Genomic DNA, 17,939 nt, shown 5'->3' on the forward strand with positions numbered 1-17,939 from the left:
TAGTCACAGTTTTTTTTTATTATCATTTAAAGTTTAAAAATTGACAAAATATGGAAAAATTACCTAATTATTTTGAGTTATTTACTTTTGACCCCCCAAAGTACCAACTAGATTCACTTTCCTATCAGAAAAGGTACTGTTCAAGAAAATCCAAGCACTTTTACTGTCCTGAAAGGTGATGACAGACACAAAAATAAAAAAAAAATAAAAAAAAAAAAAACATACATCATTGTAAAATTAATACATTTATCGTTTCCACTCAGAATCTAAAAATGTTATTATAAAAATTAAAATAATAGTGATTTCAAATAATAATGTGTATACAGTATTAATTCAAAAAATATGTATAATAACATGCAGACAGGACTTCTACATTTTAATTTTAATGAGAGTTTCGTGGAACTCTGAAGTGATCTCTGCGGAATCCAAGGGTTTAAGAAATGCTGCACTATATATCATATTATTTTTAATATGTATTCCCAATAATCAAGTTAGTTAATCCCCTGTATAAATGTATAATGCTACTGGGGATTTTCTTTCCCAATGAGGGGATTTTTTTCCGGGGATTTTTTTCCGCAATTCTCATCGGAATTTGTGGAAATGTGGTGTAACTGCAGTGTAACGGTTACCAAATCACCAAATTAACAAAATCCACCGTGAATTCTAATTAAACGAATTTTGATTTTCGATTATTTCATGGTGTCAAAAATAATAAATTCCGCCAAAATGTCAGTCTTATCTCTATTTTGATTTTTTAACATTTCCCTTATCAATCGTTGTGGCATAATATATGATAATTATTAAGTGTGTCAACAAAAGTAAACAATAACATTAGTATATTAGAAATAAATTACATATTTTACATTTTTACCAAATGTACCTATGTACTTACTACTTAGTTACTTACTACGTATGTCGTAGGTAGTACAATAGTACTATCGTAGTGCCGTCGTCTCAAACAATTAAAAAATATCAATAAAAATTAATAATGCCTGTGGCTCCGTCTCTTTCACATTGAATTATGATTAATTAGTCCTTACCAGTTTCATTTTATTTACACGTTACTGTATTTCTTAATCAATTTTATATAATTTAACACGCAACTTATAATGACTGACGATTTGTGCAATATTGATTCATGGGGTTTGCCTGACCAAATCGTAGAAGTAAATATTTTATACTTAAGAGGACGCCATGCCAGCATGTGTTGTTGCCCTCTTAGAAATGTCGAAATGTACATCATAGACAAATTATTGCATTCGGTAGAACCAATTTTTCATTATTAGCTTTAACATTATAGTGAATTAACCTATTCTCTAATTTAAAAGTAAGAACATTATTGTTTCTACATAGGTTTTTTGTGATATTTTAACTTTTAAGCGATATATGAGCACTTTTATATTGTAATATCTTGCATTGCCATAACTACCTAACTTGAAAATTGAAATATTTATAAAAACCGGATGTACTAACACAGATAATGTTCTTACTTATGTTTCATAACATGTAAAATCACTCTAATATTAAAAATAACAACCCAAAATTGGTTCTGTTGAACCTCAATTTTCTATATTGTGTAGTGTATATTTTTACCCATATTTTTAGGACAGAAACAACACACACAAGAGTGGCATCCTTTAATCATATTTGAATCCTTGTCTCTGATCATAAGCAGAGTATAACATAATATTTTATTTATTTTAGAACTATAAAAAACGAGGTATTGTGTCCATGTTTCCCTGGCAAGTGGAATGTCTAACTAGTGACGGTGTTTTGGACGGACGGAATCTGGTGTACTCGGCACCTACGTCAGCTGGTTAAAATTTTATTTATTAAATATTGCACTTTTTTTCTAAGCTTATGGCTATCCTTTTTATTTTATTATATTTTGGTAGTAGTTTATAACTTTTATAAAATACATTTTACTAACAATATTGTTTTAGGAAAAACTATGGTTGCCGAATTATTAACAATGCAGACAGTACTTGAAAGAGATAAAAAAGTTTTAATAATCCTTCCATTTGTATCAGTTGTACGAGAAAAAATGTTATATTTTCAAGTAAAATTTTTTTATTGAATTATTTTAACAGTTTTATTAAATTAATAGTCAATAACAATTGATTATTTAATATAGGAGCTATTTGAAGGAACAAACAAAAGAGTTGCTGGATTTATGGGCAGTTATACTCCGACTGGTGGCTTACGTTCTGTAAATGTTGCTATTGCTACTATTGAAAAAGCCAATGGCATAATAAATCGGTAAGCTTTATAGTAAAAATTAATGTTTATAAAATCAACGATAATGATTTTGATTTTAGCCTAATAGAGGAGGATGGACTGCAAGATGTCGGCTGTATAGTTGTAGATGAACTACATATGCTAGGTGATTCAAATAGAGGCTACCTACTAGAATTATTGTTAACAAAAATCAAATACATGTCTAAAATGTAAGTTACTTAAAATTATATTTTGCTTGTTTATTTATCTATGAATATTTTTTCTTTAAAATATTTGATTACAGTAGAAGTAATTTATCAATTCAAATTGTTGGTATGTCTGCTACATTGCCAAATTTAGACATCCTTGCAAAATGGTTAGATGCTACATTATATCATACAGATTATCGTCCAGTTCCTTTAAAGGAATATTTAAAAATTGGAAAAAAAGTGTATAATGCCAACAATCTTTCTTTAAGTCATACAATTGAACCCAGTGTTGTGATTAAAGTAATGAACAATAAATTCCAAATTGTAGTTAAATCATACTATTTTTTATACAAATATTTATAATTTTCCCTTTAGAATGATCCAGATGATGTAAAATATTTGTGTATTGATACAATTCTTCAAGGGTATTCAATATTAATATTCTGTTTTACAAAAAAATGGTGTGAATCTTTAGCTCTTGAAATTGCGTCTGAAATTAAACATTTAGGTAATTTTTTTTTTTTGAATACTTGAAAAAATGATGGTAAAATTAAAATATTACTTTATAATTTGTATTAATTAATTATAGGTGGAGATAATAAATCAAAAGTTGGAAATGATTTACGGAATCAATTAAATGGAGAAAGTCTAGGAGATGTATTGGAGCAGCTTAGGAGGTGTCCCGTTGGTCTTGAAACTGATTTAAGTAAAACCATATCATTTGGTGTTGCTTTTCATCATGCAGGTGATATTTTATTATATTTCCCTTGAAAATACATCACACCGGCATGTATTGTCTCCGTCTTACAAATTTACATCATATTAATACAGTTTAGTGTGTGATGACACATGAAATAACACACATTACACATATAGTTTTGTTATTCAATTAATAAAAACACTACGACATAGATAATGTCCTTATGTGTTGTGGAATTTTGGTAATTCTACTATAAATACATTAGGAGTAAAAATGTCCCGCGCAAAACAGTTGTTTCTATGTTGTACATATATAAGATGGAGACAACACATGGGGTGTGACTTCCTCTTAAACAGTTTTTACACAATTTGTATTTACTGCTTTTTTAAGTTAATAATAATATCTTCAGACAGTGGTTGATCTGTGAATTTTTTTACATTTTTGGGAAATGATTTGTTTAAACAGTACATATTATATAATATATGCCTACATTTTTGGAAATCATAGTAAAAAAATATAACATTTTCTTCAAACTTGACTGTTATTATACCATAACTATTTTTTTATTTACTATTAATATATAGGTAAGTGAAAAATGATGAACTTGCATAGTAAGTTTTAATATATTCATAATTTCATTTAGGTCTTACAATGGACGAAAGGGACATAATCGAAGGTGCATTCAAGCAAAATATAGTTAGGGTATTAATTGCCACATCAACTTTATCCTCTGGTGTAAATTTGCCTGCACGGAGAGTGATAGTGAGATCACCACATTGCCATGGATTTCCTATTGATATTTTACAATATCGACAGATGATTGGACGCGCTGGTCGTATGGGTGTTGATACTGCTGGTTTGTTATTTTCTTTTTTGTTAATTTTTTTGTAGTTTTAAATATTTTATTTTTATTTTTATTTTTATTTTAGGAGAAAGTTATTTAATATGTAATGAGAATGAACGACGAATGGGTGAAGAAATAGCCACTCAAAACCTTCCTCCAATTAAAAGTTGTTTAGGAGTTGGAGATTTTTCTAGCTGTTTAAAACGAGCACTGTTGGAAGTGGTTGCCGGTTGTGTTGTTTGTACTACAGAAGAAGCTTTTGAGTATATTAAGTGTACATTACTTTATATATCAAATAGTGAAAACTGTAAGAATTTATCATAATAATTAAATGTTTTTACTTAGAAGTTTGATGTTGAATATTTCTAGTGAATGAAACTCCAATCAATGAGTGTCTAAAATTATTAATCGAACATCAATTTGTAAGAGAAAATGACAATAAATTATCTCCTACCAATCTAGGTCAAGCATGTCTTGCAGCATCTGTTACACCTGAAATTGGTCTAAAACTGATCAAAGAGTTAGATAGAGCAAGGCAAAATTTTGTCCTTGACTCTGAACTTCATTTACTTTATTTGGTAAAATAGATTATTTATAAATATTTATAAATATTTTTATATAGTTGTAAATAAAAATCAATAATTTATCTTACTTTAGATTACACCATATTCAGTAAGTGATCAAATTGGACATTTGGATTGGTTTAGAGTTCTTCATGTGTGGGAAAAGTTACCACATTCTATGCGCAAAGTTGGAGACATGATCGGTATTGAAGAGGGATTCATTGTTAAGGCTATGACTGGAACCAGTTTTAGTACATCTTCAGATGTATGTTATTCATTTTATTTTTAGAGCAAATTGTGAACAGTCAAATGTAACAAAATGTATCTATGATGTAATTGACAAAAGCTGAAAAGTTATTCAAATATTTTAAGAGCGGGTTGCATAAAGAACAGTCTGTATATTTATTACCAGCCCTGTAATTTATTCATTCTATAAAGTTAATGATTGTGTTAATTTATGCTAGTGTTGCATTAAGAAATATTAAATTATTGATAACCGCGATTACCATATAAATTAAACCACCAATAATATCAATGATATTTTATCGATCTGTAAGTTACCGAACAAAATCTTATCTGTAGTTTACATGTCCAGTAATCGATAATTTACAGAACCATTAACACAATCGGGTGTCCAAGCAACACCCACTTTTAGTAGAACTGTTGGCAGTTAACAGTTTAGTAAAGCGCTACAGAGTATTTTTGAAACCTACCCTAAGTTTACAATATTTATCATACAAAAATGTTGTACTAACTTATACTCCAATCACGTTAAGAAGGAACCTAGTCAGCAACCAATTTATTTCGGGTGGTGGTCATACAATACCTATTTTCAACCCCCTCCCCAGCCCTCACTCCATGAGTGAACCATCTGTGTTAATAATCCACACTCATGCTCACAAAATCAGCAGTCGAGGTTCCTTCTTAACGAGAATAGAGCTTAGTTAGCATAAAATTTGAACTGGCATACTGGTTTGATTTTTAAATTTTTGGAAAATAACTAACTGATTGTATTTGTATTTAGAAACATAAATTAGCTGTTCATAGAAGATTTTATACAACACTCCTACTACACGATTTAATAAATGAAATTCCCATTAATACTGTTGTTTTAAAATATGGTACATCTAAAGGTCTTCTGCAAAGTCTCCAGCAATCATCTTCTACTTTTGCAGGTGAGCTTTATTATAATGTTTAATATTATAGGTTTTATTTTATTTTATTCCGTTTAGGCATGGTAACGCAGTTCTGTAAGAGACTTGGTTGGTCATCCTTAGAATTATTAATATCACAGTTTTCTGAAAGACTACAGTTTGGTGTACAGAGACAACTTGTTGAGTTATTACGGTTAGATTGTTTGAACTCTATCACTGCCCGGACATTGTATAATGCAGGAATTCAAAATATTCCTGAACTAGCATTAGCTGATTTGCGATTAGTGCAACGTACCCTAACCAAGGCAATTCCATATCAAAGGTAAGCACTAAGCATAATTAAATAGCTAATAACTAAATTTAATACTTAAAATTCATTTTTAGTAATACAAATAATAATAATACCAATGATGAGGACAAACGAAAGAACATTTGGTTGGCTGGACGTTTTGCTCTTAATGAAAAAGAAGCCGCTATATTTATCATAAATGAAGCAAGGCATCTTTTAAAAGTAAGATTCAATGTATATTGTACTAAATAAAATGTTTATACATGTTGGTCTTATGATTTGAACTATTATTAGAAATATAACTTTAATGAAATATTTAGGGTTAAAAGGATGTCACAGTGTTTCACCAGTATAATATGCTGTACCGTGTACATAAGTCTTAAAAGTGTGTAGTCAGTCTTGTAAAAGATACTTTTTAAAAGTATTTAAGTACAGATAGTCATGTTCAAAGTTCAAGTAAACAAAAAAAATAAATCCAGTTGTTATTGTTACATACTCTCTCCATCTATAAGCAGGACATCAAATAAATAGTTGAGGGTAGGTGGAATCGATTCAGATGAAAACTGTTTTCTTTTTGTAATCTATTTAACCAATCAATTTTTCAGTCCTGTTTGTAACGTTGTCAAGTATTGGTCATCTAATTTGTTCACAATATTTTTATATTTTGTTAATATTTGTAATTTTACTATACAAATATGTGCCATTGGGCACAATATATATTATACTAGCTGAGTCAACAATACTTCGGTATTGATAGATATCCGTATAAACTATAAAAATAATGGTCTTCAGCGGCTCAGCGCATTAGTCATGCCCATTGCTGTTGCTGAGCTCAGAAAACTATTGATTGAGGTTACTCTTATATGAAACAGAGTATAGTTAATTTCAAATTAAAATTGCAATTTTTTGAGCTTTAAGTAACTGGTTATTGACATTAATGAACAATAATAATTATTTATTTTCTTCAACGTGAACTTATGAATTAATGAAAGCAGTGGCGTAGCCAGGATTTTTTTCGGGGGGGGGGGGGGGCATTTAAACTTTTATACTTTTAAATATTAAATACGTACTAGCATAGATAGATAGCTGAAAAGTGTTAATAATTATAGTACATTTTTAAATATTTTAAATACAATTTTAGATTTTTTGAGCAACTATCATAGACCATTATAATAATTTTTAAATTTTCTCAACATTTCAGGGGGGGGGGGGCTGTAGCCTCCTCAGTCCCGCCCCTGGCTACGCCACCGATTGAAAGTAAACTTGTTTTTCGAGATATGGTTTTGATGCTAATAAAGTAATAATGATATTTTACATGATTTATTGCATGATTGTACTAATTAGAATATACCAGCATACAAAGATAAACAAATATATGCGTTAAAATTAAAAATTACTTAAAAGACAATTGGTTACATAATTAGTACACAATCTGGTATAGTTTTGTGATGTTGAAATCAATAAAAATGTATGTGCAATTGATTTTGACAACATTGTAGAACTACTTAATTATAATTTTATACATTGAAGTTAAATTGTTCTTGATTCAGATGTCCAATATAATATATTATACTATAGTGTGTAACCTAAAAAATTAACATTTGGTAATTTTAATTTAGTTTGTTAGTTTTAATATTAGAGTGGATACTGAATTAACTATTGTTAAACTTAAGTAACAACATTTTTTAGGTTTGGTGAAGCTGTTTTTTTCTTGTATTTTGATTTTTTAAGAGAGTTGTAATTATTTTGAAATTGCTGTATTTTATATAAATAATATTATTATTATAACACGCTTTAAAATAAAAGTGTTAAAGCTAATGAAGCCATACAAGAAAGGCCGAATATCAATTAGTTGTTACTCTTCTGTAAGATAGAGAAAAGATATGTGAGTGTAGCTTGGTCCTCTTTAGTTTTTACCGAATAAATTGTTAGACAATATTAATTTTTAATATATTTTTTTTTTTTACAATGGTGTTTATTTTTTTTTAATTTTTATTTTTATATCCTGTATACAAAATTTCTTCTAGAAGGAGTGTTTCGATTTCAACATATAGTACCTTATCTTTTAGTAAATTGGATCAAGATGGTACTTTAGAGAGGTCATTTTTCGATTTTCTCAATAGTTATTTAATGCCATGGGAAAAACCACCGAAAAATTACTAAAAAACGCTAAAAATGGGATTTTAATTTCTAACGCTTTGTTTATCACCATGGAAACGAATAAAAAATTATAATATTTTAATATTAATTCAACTTACATGATAAAATAAATAATAACAAAAGATAAAATATCCAGACTGACAAACCATCTCCGCTCAGAATCGTTTTTCTTATACAATGATATTATATCATTGAATTCAAATCTAATACAACCATTATACAATGACCCACTTGTAATGTACTGTACAGCAGAGCGACATCCACTTACCTGCTTTTTATAATATATACCTATTAACATTATTTATTAATTTATTTAATTTTTATATTATAGAGAGAACTTGGTCTTAAATCAGCAAGTTGGGTCGAAGGTAATAATGAAGAAGAAGATTTAGATACGACTGTGAGGATACGTCCTACTTCAAGAGATGTTACCATCATTGAAAATAGTCAAGAAAGCAACAAATCTATTAAATCTTTGGTAAATGTTTCCGTTCAAAATTTATCAAATTCATCAAATAGTGTTGAATTATTTGCTGAATCTGATTGTGAAAATGCTAAAACAGAAGAATTACCTAATAAAGATTATAAGCGAGAAAGTTTGGATCTTTTTGAAGGGTCTTTTGAACAAACTAAATTTAGTATTACTGTAAACGTTAGTCAAAAATATAACTCAGATAATCTTAGTAACAAATCAATAAGTGATTCATATTTAGCTGAGTTAATTAACATCAAAACACCTAAAGAACTAGAAGAGAAATGGGATTGTAATATCGGAGGAGAAATTATTTTGGAAATGAGCCAAAGAGATTTTGGGTCCACAAAACGAAAAAGAGAAGAAGACTATCAAAAAGAGAATGGTTGTTTAAATGATATTTTTATAGAACCTCGACCAAAATATAAAAAAATTGATGAACCCTCAACAAGTCACTGTAAACCTCCAGAGATAAGTAATTCTTTAGAAAGCACAATGTTTCCAGATTCAATAAGGATTGACACTCAACTTGATCAACTACTGAATGGAAATGGCAAAACGAATACAACTTTAAACATAATATCTAAAGAAATGAGTGAAAGTGTAATGCAACTGGCATTTCAAGATTCTTTTAATTCAATGTCAAATACGATAATATCGCCAAAGAAAAGTAATGTTGTTGTCATGACATGTAAAGATTTAACTATATCCGACACTGAAGACATGATTGCAGGTTCCCAAGACACTTCATCCAGTGGACCATCTCCTCACAAGTATGATTATGTACTAGATCCGTAGGTGTAACCAGGCCTCTTAGTTAGGTGGGGGGGGGGGAAGGGACTGGAGTTCAGACATTTTTTGATAGCAAAATAAGATATTACGATTGCCGCATTTTCACAGTTCACTTTCAATGATTCACTCTAAATGAACAAAAGTTGATTACTACTCAACTTTGTTCATCGTTCAATGTAGATGATAATTTTTAATGATTTCACCTTTATACTGTTCATTTTTCATTGACTGCAAATGATTCATATTAAATGATCATCAAAAGTTAACCGTATAATCATAGCATAACATAGCCCTTCTCATACAAATATAATAAATTTGTATTAAATAGTTTCCTTTTTTTGGTTTATATTAATCATAAGTATTTTAAATACCCTCCCCCCCTCCTCCCCACAAGTTACATCTATGGCTATTGACTAATTATTCATTTTTCTAAATCTTTATATGTCTATTAATCTATTTCTTATTATTTCTTATTTTTTAGAGAGTCTCCAATTAAACCTGATGCTAATACCAATTCAAAATTTGATACATGGGCATATAAAACTAAACTTATGGAAAATATTGATTTGTTTGCCCGAGATCACTTTCCAGATATAAAGCGCAGAAAAGAAATATCATTAGCTTTGAATGTATGTACAGAAATTAATATAGAACAGAAAATTGGTGCTAGAATTGTAAGACGAAGTTTAGAAAATAATAAAAATACAAAATTATTCAAATTTAATAACCAAGTATTAAAAGGATTTGCCATTACGTGGTACAAACAATCTGTTGTACATTATGTAGATTTCAATAAGACTGGTATGTTTTTTTTTATTGTTAAACAATCTTATTTTAATATAAAAATGGCTTTATCTTTTTTTTTTTTATAGGTCCATCTGGTGTAAGTCTATTGAAAAAGCTGTTGTCCAATAAAAATTTAATTGTTAACATAACTGATGCTAAATTAAATTACAAAATTATCTCTCAATGTTGCAACATTAAACCTGTTTGCAAATTCAGAGACCCTTTTGTAGCTGATTGGCTAATAAATGGTCAACCAAAAAATTCTTTAAATAACTTGGTAATTTGTATACACTATACATTCATATAGTATTTATTATTTTTATGAATTAAAATTGTTCTGTTTATCTATAAATATATTCATAATTGAATTCTATTAATCAAAAAATTCTGTTAGGTTCAATGGAATTTAAATTTCCAAGGCAAAATACAAACTAATGATGCAGTTTTTAATGCATTTATCACTCTTAAATTAATGTCAACTTTAAGACATCAACTTAAACAAATATATATTTACAAAACATTCAAAGGTAAAATTATTTACATCAAAAAGTTCACATCAGAAAATATTTTTTATTTTCGCCATAATAATTATTTATTAATTATTAATTCACTATTAGATATAGAGATGCCTATACAAATTATTTTGGCAAAAATGGAACTATATGGTTTTGGTCTAAACAAAAAACATTTGGTGGAGTTAAATGATACAGTAAATAAGCTAATGGCTAACATTTCTGAACAAGGGTTTGAACAATCTGGAATCAGGTTTAACATGCAATCCACATTAGAATGGGCCAAAGTAAGTTTAAAAGTTATTTTCTTTAACAATAGATTTAAATATTTAGATTTTATTGACTAGGTAAAAAAAAAATTGAAGTTAACTGATAGTTCTTCACATTTATTGGTTGAATTGGTCAAAAATTGGCGAAAATTAAGCTGTCTTAGAAACACTGTAAGTATAGTAAAAGTAAATATTTTTAAAGCAATTACTTATTAATTTTTTTATTTTGTAGCATATCAATATGTACTTAACAATACAAAATGATCGTGTTCATTGTGACAGCAATACATATTCGAATACAGGTAGAATAAGCATGCATGAACCTAATTTACAAAATATACCTAAAGACTATGTCATTGAGAATGAAATATTAAGTTTGAGATCAGCATTTGTGCCAAAGTCAGGTCAGTTTCATTGATATTATTATTGGATATTAATTATTATTATTATAAATAATTGTTAGTAAGCAACTTTCACATAAAAACACGCACAACAAGTGTAGCATGATTAAAATTTTCAAATTTTTTACTCAACCTATGCTTTATATTATTGGTAGCTGCTAAATATGTTGTGTGTATAACAAATTGGGTTTAATTGGAAAATTGATTATACTATGTTGTTTTTGAGATTTTCTAATAATTTATTTATTAGGTTCTTAACTTATAAAATTCACATTTAGTGCATACTCTTATTTTGATATGTTTTCATTAAGGATGCAATAAATTATTTCAATATTACTAATAGTGAACAGTAATCAATTATACAATACAATAATCTATATTCCAGGTTTAGTGTAATGAATTATCTTGTTAGCTGTGTTTTTTTTTTTATAAAATATCTTATAAAAATTAATGATATCAGGCCATCAGGAGTGCCCAATCACCGACCGTAAAAGTATTAAATTAAAATTGTAAAATTAAAAAATAATAATCCTAAAAAATAAAAAATAATCCTCGTTGTTACCTATGTTGTTTAGTAATAGAAATAATATTAAATATTACCATATTTATTGCATGAACACTAAGTTAACATTATACATTAGTACATTACGAATATCAATTTAGTTCTATAAACTAAAATCTTAGAGGAAACGTTAAGATTCTTGGCATGCCTTGAGAAAAATTGATCAATCCCCACTGCAGTACATAATTAATCGCAAGATTACTTTATATCTATTTATTGGTTCTGTTGAAAATTGAACTAACTGTTCGGCCCAAAACTACCACTAGATAATAGTGTTAAAAAAAAAAAAATTTTGAAGATTACTGAAAATGCAGTGTCCATTTGTCATTAATTAATAAATATATTAATGAATACAAATTTTAATTAGTTTTGCACATATTAAAAATATTAAAATAATAAAAATTAATTTTGGAATTTAAATTTATAGATCAAACTTTGGTATCTGTAGATTTTTGTCAAATTGAACTACGCGTACTCGCTCATTTATCTAAAGACTCAATATTGTTATCAGCTCTAACATCTCCCGGTGATGTTTTTATAAATCTATCTTCTAAATGGCATAATATACCAGAGATTGAGGTTTGTGTAAATGTATAATTGTATTACTTACATTTAGTTATGTGTTATAAATATATTCTTATTTTGTGTGTTCAGGTATGTGATGAACTTAGGCAAAAAACCAAACAAGTTTGCTATGGTATGTTGTACGGCATGGGTACAGTAACTCTAAGTGAAACTTTGAATATTACACAAGATGAAGCACATAAACTAATATCAGAATTCAAAAGAACATTTCCTGGTGTCAACAAATATTTTAATGAATGTGTATTACAGTGCAGGTCAATGGGGTTGGTGAAGACATTGAGTGGACGAATCAGACATTTCCCAGATATTAACAGTGAAGTACCAAAGATCAAATGTATGTTTTTATTCTTTTAGTCTTGTATTTGTAAAATAATAAAATATATTTTATCATTTTGTTGTGATATGTTATTATTAGCTCAAGTGGAACGTCAAGCAATTAATACAATTATTCAAGGAAGTGCTGCCGACGTTACAAAAATGGCAATGATTAAAGTTGATAAAATTATCAACCAAGGTGTTCTCAATACACGTGTACATTTAGTTATGCATTTGCACGATGAACTAATTTTTGATGTTAGTATTATATTCATATTTCACATTGTATTAACCATAATTCTCTTGTTTTATAATTGTATTCAACTATTAAGTTATTGAACTATTCTGTTATGTTTTCAGGTTGAAAATACAGTTCTTGATGAAGCTTGTTCAACAATTATTAAAACAATGGAGGCTGCAGTTAATTTATGCGTACCTTTGCCAGTAAAATTGAGAAAGGGTTCTTCATGGGGTGATTTAAAATAATGATCTCATTTTACAGTTTATTATTGTCAACTGTTTTAATTAGGTAACACAAATATTTATTTATTTGTTTTTATTCGATAAAAAAAAATAAATATATATTATGTCTATTTGTCTAAAAATTTAATTATCTCTGAAACAATTTTTTTTAACATATTGATTTTGTTAACTTATTTTAGTTATTTTAGTTATTTTATCATTATTATTACTTTCATTGTGTAATTTATGTTTAATTTAGTGTCATATTTTGCATGCTTTTAAATCATCAAAACACTTTTTAGTTGGACTGATTTAATAATTATTAAATAATATTTATTTTTATATTTAAAAACAATTTTTTTTATAAAATATTTAGTTACAATTGATTTTTATATTATTGAATTAGCCAAAATCACTATTGTGTGTTAATGTTAACTAGTCTTTAAAAAATCTTACTATATTCTTTTGAAAGATTGTATTATCTGTGTATTATTTTTAATACAATTTTATTTAAAGGATAGTATTCATTATTGGGTTTTTAAAATAATATTTTTTAATATTTTAATTGGGATGTAAAGTATATAACTTATGTAATACTTATTTTAGAATATTAAATATTGTGTGTAGATGTTATTATATTAAACTATTATTAGTATTTTCATTTAACAATATTTTATTGGGAGGATGGAGTAGCCAAGCCAACTGCGGCGTTGGTTCAGATCTTGACTACTGGCGGCTCCTCTCTCTGGGCAGGCAACTGTCTAGAGAGTGAGGTTGCGATTCTATGATCGATCATGGCAGAAAAGTATGGGTGTTTAATTTGAAATTCTGCCAAACCTAAAAACACTGTGTTTCAACCAACTGTTCCTCCCACCACCTACAAAACAGCAAAAAACCGCTAATGGCCATAGTTAGCCAGGCTTACTATGCTCAATAAAAAGAAATAATAAAAATAAAAATATTTTATTGATCTACATATCTATTTAATACAAAATGTATATTCAATACGACAATGCTTAAACTATCAACAATAATATAAACCATTATGCAGGGAATATATGGAACAATATTGAACTAATGACAATTCAAATAGGTGTTTTAGTGAACCTTTTTTGTAAGTTTAAACTGTATTTTTATTATTGTTTAGCTTATTTTAAAGTTTAATTTGTATAATGACAGACAGTATTAACGAAAATAGACCACTTTTTGAATAATAATTTTAATATTTATTGCTTTTTTTTTTTTGCAATTTAGTAAATAACTGTTTATTTTTGATATTTAATTATACTTACAACATAAACCTACAAAACTTACGTTTATTAATAGAAAACCGGTTTTGCGTAAAAATTCCCGTTTTTCCTTAATTTTTTATTTGGTTTTACAGGTGCTTTTAAAAACTACTAGTAATTTTAAATGTTGACCTCCCCAAGCACCAACTCGATTCACTTTCCCATTGAACAAGATACTGAAGTTGAAAATCGAAGCATTATTTCGACTACTTATTGTATAGGTACAATGCAGATACAAATAAAAATACTTACATCATTGTAAAATCAATAGGGATCAAAATTTCCGAAAAAAAGGTTTTCCGAAAAAAACCCGGGTTTTTTCCCGTTTTTTTCGGAAAAATTGAGAAAAATTGGTTTCATTTAAAAGTTCCGGAAAAAATGGTTTTGACGAAATAAACTGGTTTTTTTCCTGAAAAATTGAAAAATTGAATGAAAAATATGGTTTTTTTTTCTAAAGAACTGAAAAAGTAATTTATAGTGGAAACAATCTAATAAATAATGATAGTTGATAATCATATTATTACATACATAATAATATTATATATACCATACCTAACTTAGTCTGTAGACTGTAGTGGATAAATCTAGAGGATTCTATACTTGATTTATGAATAATTATAATTTGTAATATTAACAACTAAAATACTAACTATTAGGTATTTACTAATTAGTTATTTCTTATTATTTATTGATATTATTTTATATTTAGTATATTTTATCACCAACTCACTAAGTTCGAAAATATAAAAACTATCAAATAGTTACTAGTCATCACTCACCACTCACCAGTCACTGTAATATAATTTATAAACCTATCAGCCAGTTACTATATACCTTATTAGTTATTAGTTATTACAAACATAAATAGACAATATATTATAAGTAGGTATACAATTTTTAAAATTTAAAAATACTGCAGGTGATTTATTTTCGGGGAATTACACTCCCCCATATAAATACCAATTTGATATGGAACTACGTTATTTTCAGAACAAATATTGAAATATCCGTATTAATATTTTTAAATTTTAATACAATAATACATTGATAACCGTATTGGCAAATGTGAAATGACAATGACAGGTTTCGTTATCTATTTTTAAAATTATTTTTTTTTACATAGATTATTTTAATTTTTAAATGTAAATAACATTTTTTAATTTTCCGAAAACTTCGGTTTTTTCGAAAATGTATTATTTCAATATTCTCCAATTTTTCCACGTTTTCCGAGGCTCTGGGAAAAAACCGTTTTTTTCCGACATTTTCCCCAATTTTTCCGGAAATTTTCCGGCATTTTGATTCCTAAAAATCAATACACTCATCGCACCGCTCAGAATCTAAAATTTTATTTACATTGATAAGAAGAGAATTCAAAAATCTTTGCAAATAAAAGTAATAACAACATTTATAATTTATAAAAATGGTCCAAGTATAAATTTTTAAATACCTACTAAATTCAATATAACAAGTATTTTATATTTTTGCAAAACCATTTATATAGGCTATTATCCGTATTACTTAAAATTATAAACTATAAACATTTAAATAGAGAACTGATTTAGTGAGAAAGTACCTACATGGTTAGGTACTTGTTAAAATTTTGAATTAGGTAACCTACCTAGGTCAACATTAGAAAAAAAAATAAGCACTTAATAATTTATAGTAAAAACTAAAAAGTCTTCTCATATTTTAGAAAATAGAAGTGTTATATCATAGGACCCTTTTTAAGTACCTAGTACAAAAGTCTAAAGAATTTGGAAATATGCAGGTGTTTAAGTGTATTTGAAAAATCCAAAAATCAGTATTTGAATAAATAATGAATTGAACGAAATAATGTGAGTGATCATGCTTGGTGAATCACTCTGTATGGCTGTATAACGCGACTATATCACAGCGTTGTTCTTGAGATGAATGGAAAATCATCCTGTAAGGCTGTATACATGAGTAGGTACTCGTACCTATTATACGCTGGGAACGGAGAAGTATTTAAAGGGCTTGGATGCGATCGCTTTGAGCGGTACATTTATTTTGCGTTTATAATTGCTAACAAATATTGTAAACTTGTTGGAAAACCTTTTAGATTCTGAACGAAGTGATGAATGTATTGATTTTACAATGATGTGTGTTTTTTTATTTTTTTTTTTTTTAACTTTTGGAGCAGTAAAAATGCTTCGATTTTCAAAAGTTGTACCTTTTCTGAAAGGAAAGTGAATCTAGTTGGTACTTTGGGGGGTCAAAAGTAAAATTTTTCCAATAGTTTTCAAAAGCGCCGTGAAAAACAAAAGAAAAATTAAGGAAAAACAGGAATTTTTAAGCAAAATCTGTTTTTGAGAAAATTGATTTTGGTTTTTTGGTGTAACTTTAAATGACTGTAGATACATGAAATTTGCACTGGTTGTTTATATTTCCATTTTCTATACATGATAAATTTTTCAAAATATTTTGATTTGTTTTGAGCTGTTTACGGATAATTTCAGTTTCCAATTTAATTAGTTTTTTTTTCTATGAATGTCAATAAAACTTTATTTGTTGAGTAAAAATACTTGAAAATTTAATACAAGGCTCTTACTATATTGTTACAATAACATTTGTAAAATATGAAAAATCCTTAGTCACAGTTTTTTTTTATTAGCATTCAAAGTTCAAAAATTGACAAAATATGGAAAAATCGCGAAAATTACCTAATTATGTTGAGTTTATAATTCGTAAAAATTTTTTTTTTTAAATCTAAGATTTTAAAATGTAATACAAGATTCCTTATAAGATTATCTACCTTTATCAAACAAAAAATATCTATAAGAAAGTCAAATTAAATTTTTATGAAATTCATATTTTTACAACATTCGATATTCACTCGATTTCTTACGTAACGATTTTCTTATTTTGTTGTAATTAAAAAACGAATGACTGTAGAAACTTGAAAATTTCACTGAATGTTTATATTAGCATTTTATATATACGATAAAATTTTGAAAATAATTTGACTCTTTTTGAGCTGTTTACGGACATGGTCAGTTTTCAATTTTTTTAGTTTTTTTTTCTATAAATATCAATAAAGTAAAAAATTAATACAAGGCTCCTGATATATTGTTACAATAGCAGTTGAAAAATATTAAAAATACATAGGCGCAATTTTTTTTTATAAGCATTTAAAGATCGAATTTTGATAAAATTTATCAAATTTAAAATTGAATAATTATTTTGTAGTTAAAAATTTATAAAATGTTTAACTTTTATATCTAAGGATTGAAAATTTAAAACAAGATTCCACGTAAATATTTAATTCTGTTACCAAAAATTCTAAGAAATACATAAGCACAGTTTATTTTTATAGTCATTTTAAGTTCAAATTTGGACG

The 17,939-nt window shown here is 27.3% G+C and overlaps 1 protein-coding gene across 3 annotated transcripts; it reads left to right on the top strand.

Annotated features, from left to right (window-relative positions):
- The first annotated feature begins 800 nt into the window (after nt 1-800).
- Nucleotides 801-14,486, top strand: LOC100164347 (DNA polymerase theta). 3 transcript variants are annotated; one of them, XM_029487016.1, is made up of 26 exons: nt 803-1,166; nt 1,705-1,816; nt 1,944-2,059; nt 2,135-2,259; nt 2,319-2,447; nt 2,525-2,726; nt 2,802-2,934; nt 3,016-3,171; nt 3,770-3,982; nt 4,056-4,277; nt 4,340-4,548; nt 4,628-4,798; nt 5,558-5,708; nt 5,766-6,009; nt 6,072-6,198; nt 8,468-9,381; nt 9,882-10,201; nt 10,273-10,463; nt 10,581-10,713; nt 10,804-10,985; nt 11,046-11,138; nt 11,200-11,371; nt 12,358-12,509; nt 12,585-12,849; nt 12,931-13,088; nt 13,191-14,486. In XM_029487016.1, exons 1-26 carry the CDS (start codon nt 1,110-1,112, stop codon nt 13,314-13,316), a joined length of 5,073 nt encoding a protein of 1,690 aa, XP_029342876.1. In that variant the 5' UTR covers nt 803-1,109; the 3' UTR covers nt 13,317-14,486. The 3 variants fall into 3 exon arrangements, with proteins under 3 accessions (XP_029342877.1, XP_029342876.1, XP_003248103.1); XM_003248055.4 differs by having other exon boundaries at nt 2,522-2,726; nt 13,191-14,485; XM_029487017.1 differs by lacking the exons at nt 11,200-11,371; nt 12,358-12,509; nt 12,585-12,849; nt 12,931-13,088; nt 13,191-14,486 and having other exon boundaries at nt 801-1,166; nt 2,522-2,726; nt 11,032-11,138.
- Nucleotides 14,487-17,939: the final 3,453 nt, after the last annotated feature.

The sequence above is a fragment of the Acyrthosiphon pisum genome, chromosome A1 (assembly GCF_005508785.2).
Source record: "Acyrthosiphon pisum isolate AL4f chromosome A1, pea_aphid_22Mar2018_4r6ur, whole genome shotgun sequence".
Taxonomy (NCBI): domain Eukaryota; kingdom Metazoa; phylum Arthropoda; class Insecta; order Hemiptera; family Aphididae; genus Acyrthosiphon; species Acyrthosiphon pisum.

Excerpts from the sequence above, each read along its gene's own strand:
- LOC100164347 (XM_003248055.4), top strand. The coding sequence starts at position 1,110 with ATGACTGACGATTTGTGCAATATTGATTCATGGGGTTTGCCTGACCAA. Across the intron at positions 2,448-2,521 it reads ATCAAATACATGTCTAAAAT|TAGAAGTAATTTATCAATTC; the intron begins GTAAGTTACTTA and ends ATTTGATTACAG. Across the intron at positions 4,549-4,627 it reads AACTTCATTTACTTTATTTG|ATTACACCATATTCAGTAAG; the intron begins GTAAAATAGATT and ends ATCTTACTTTAG.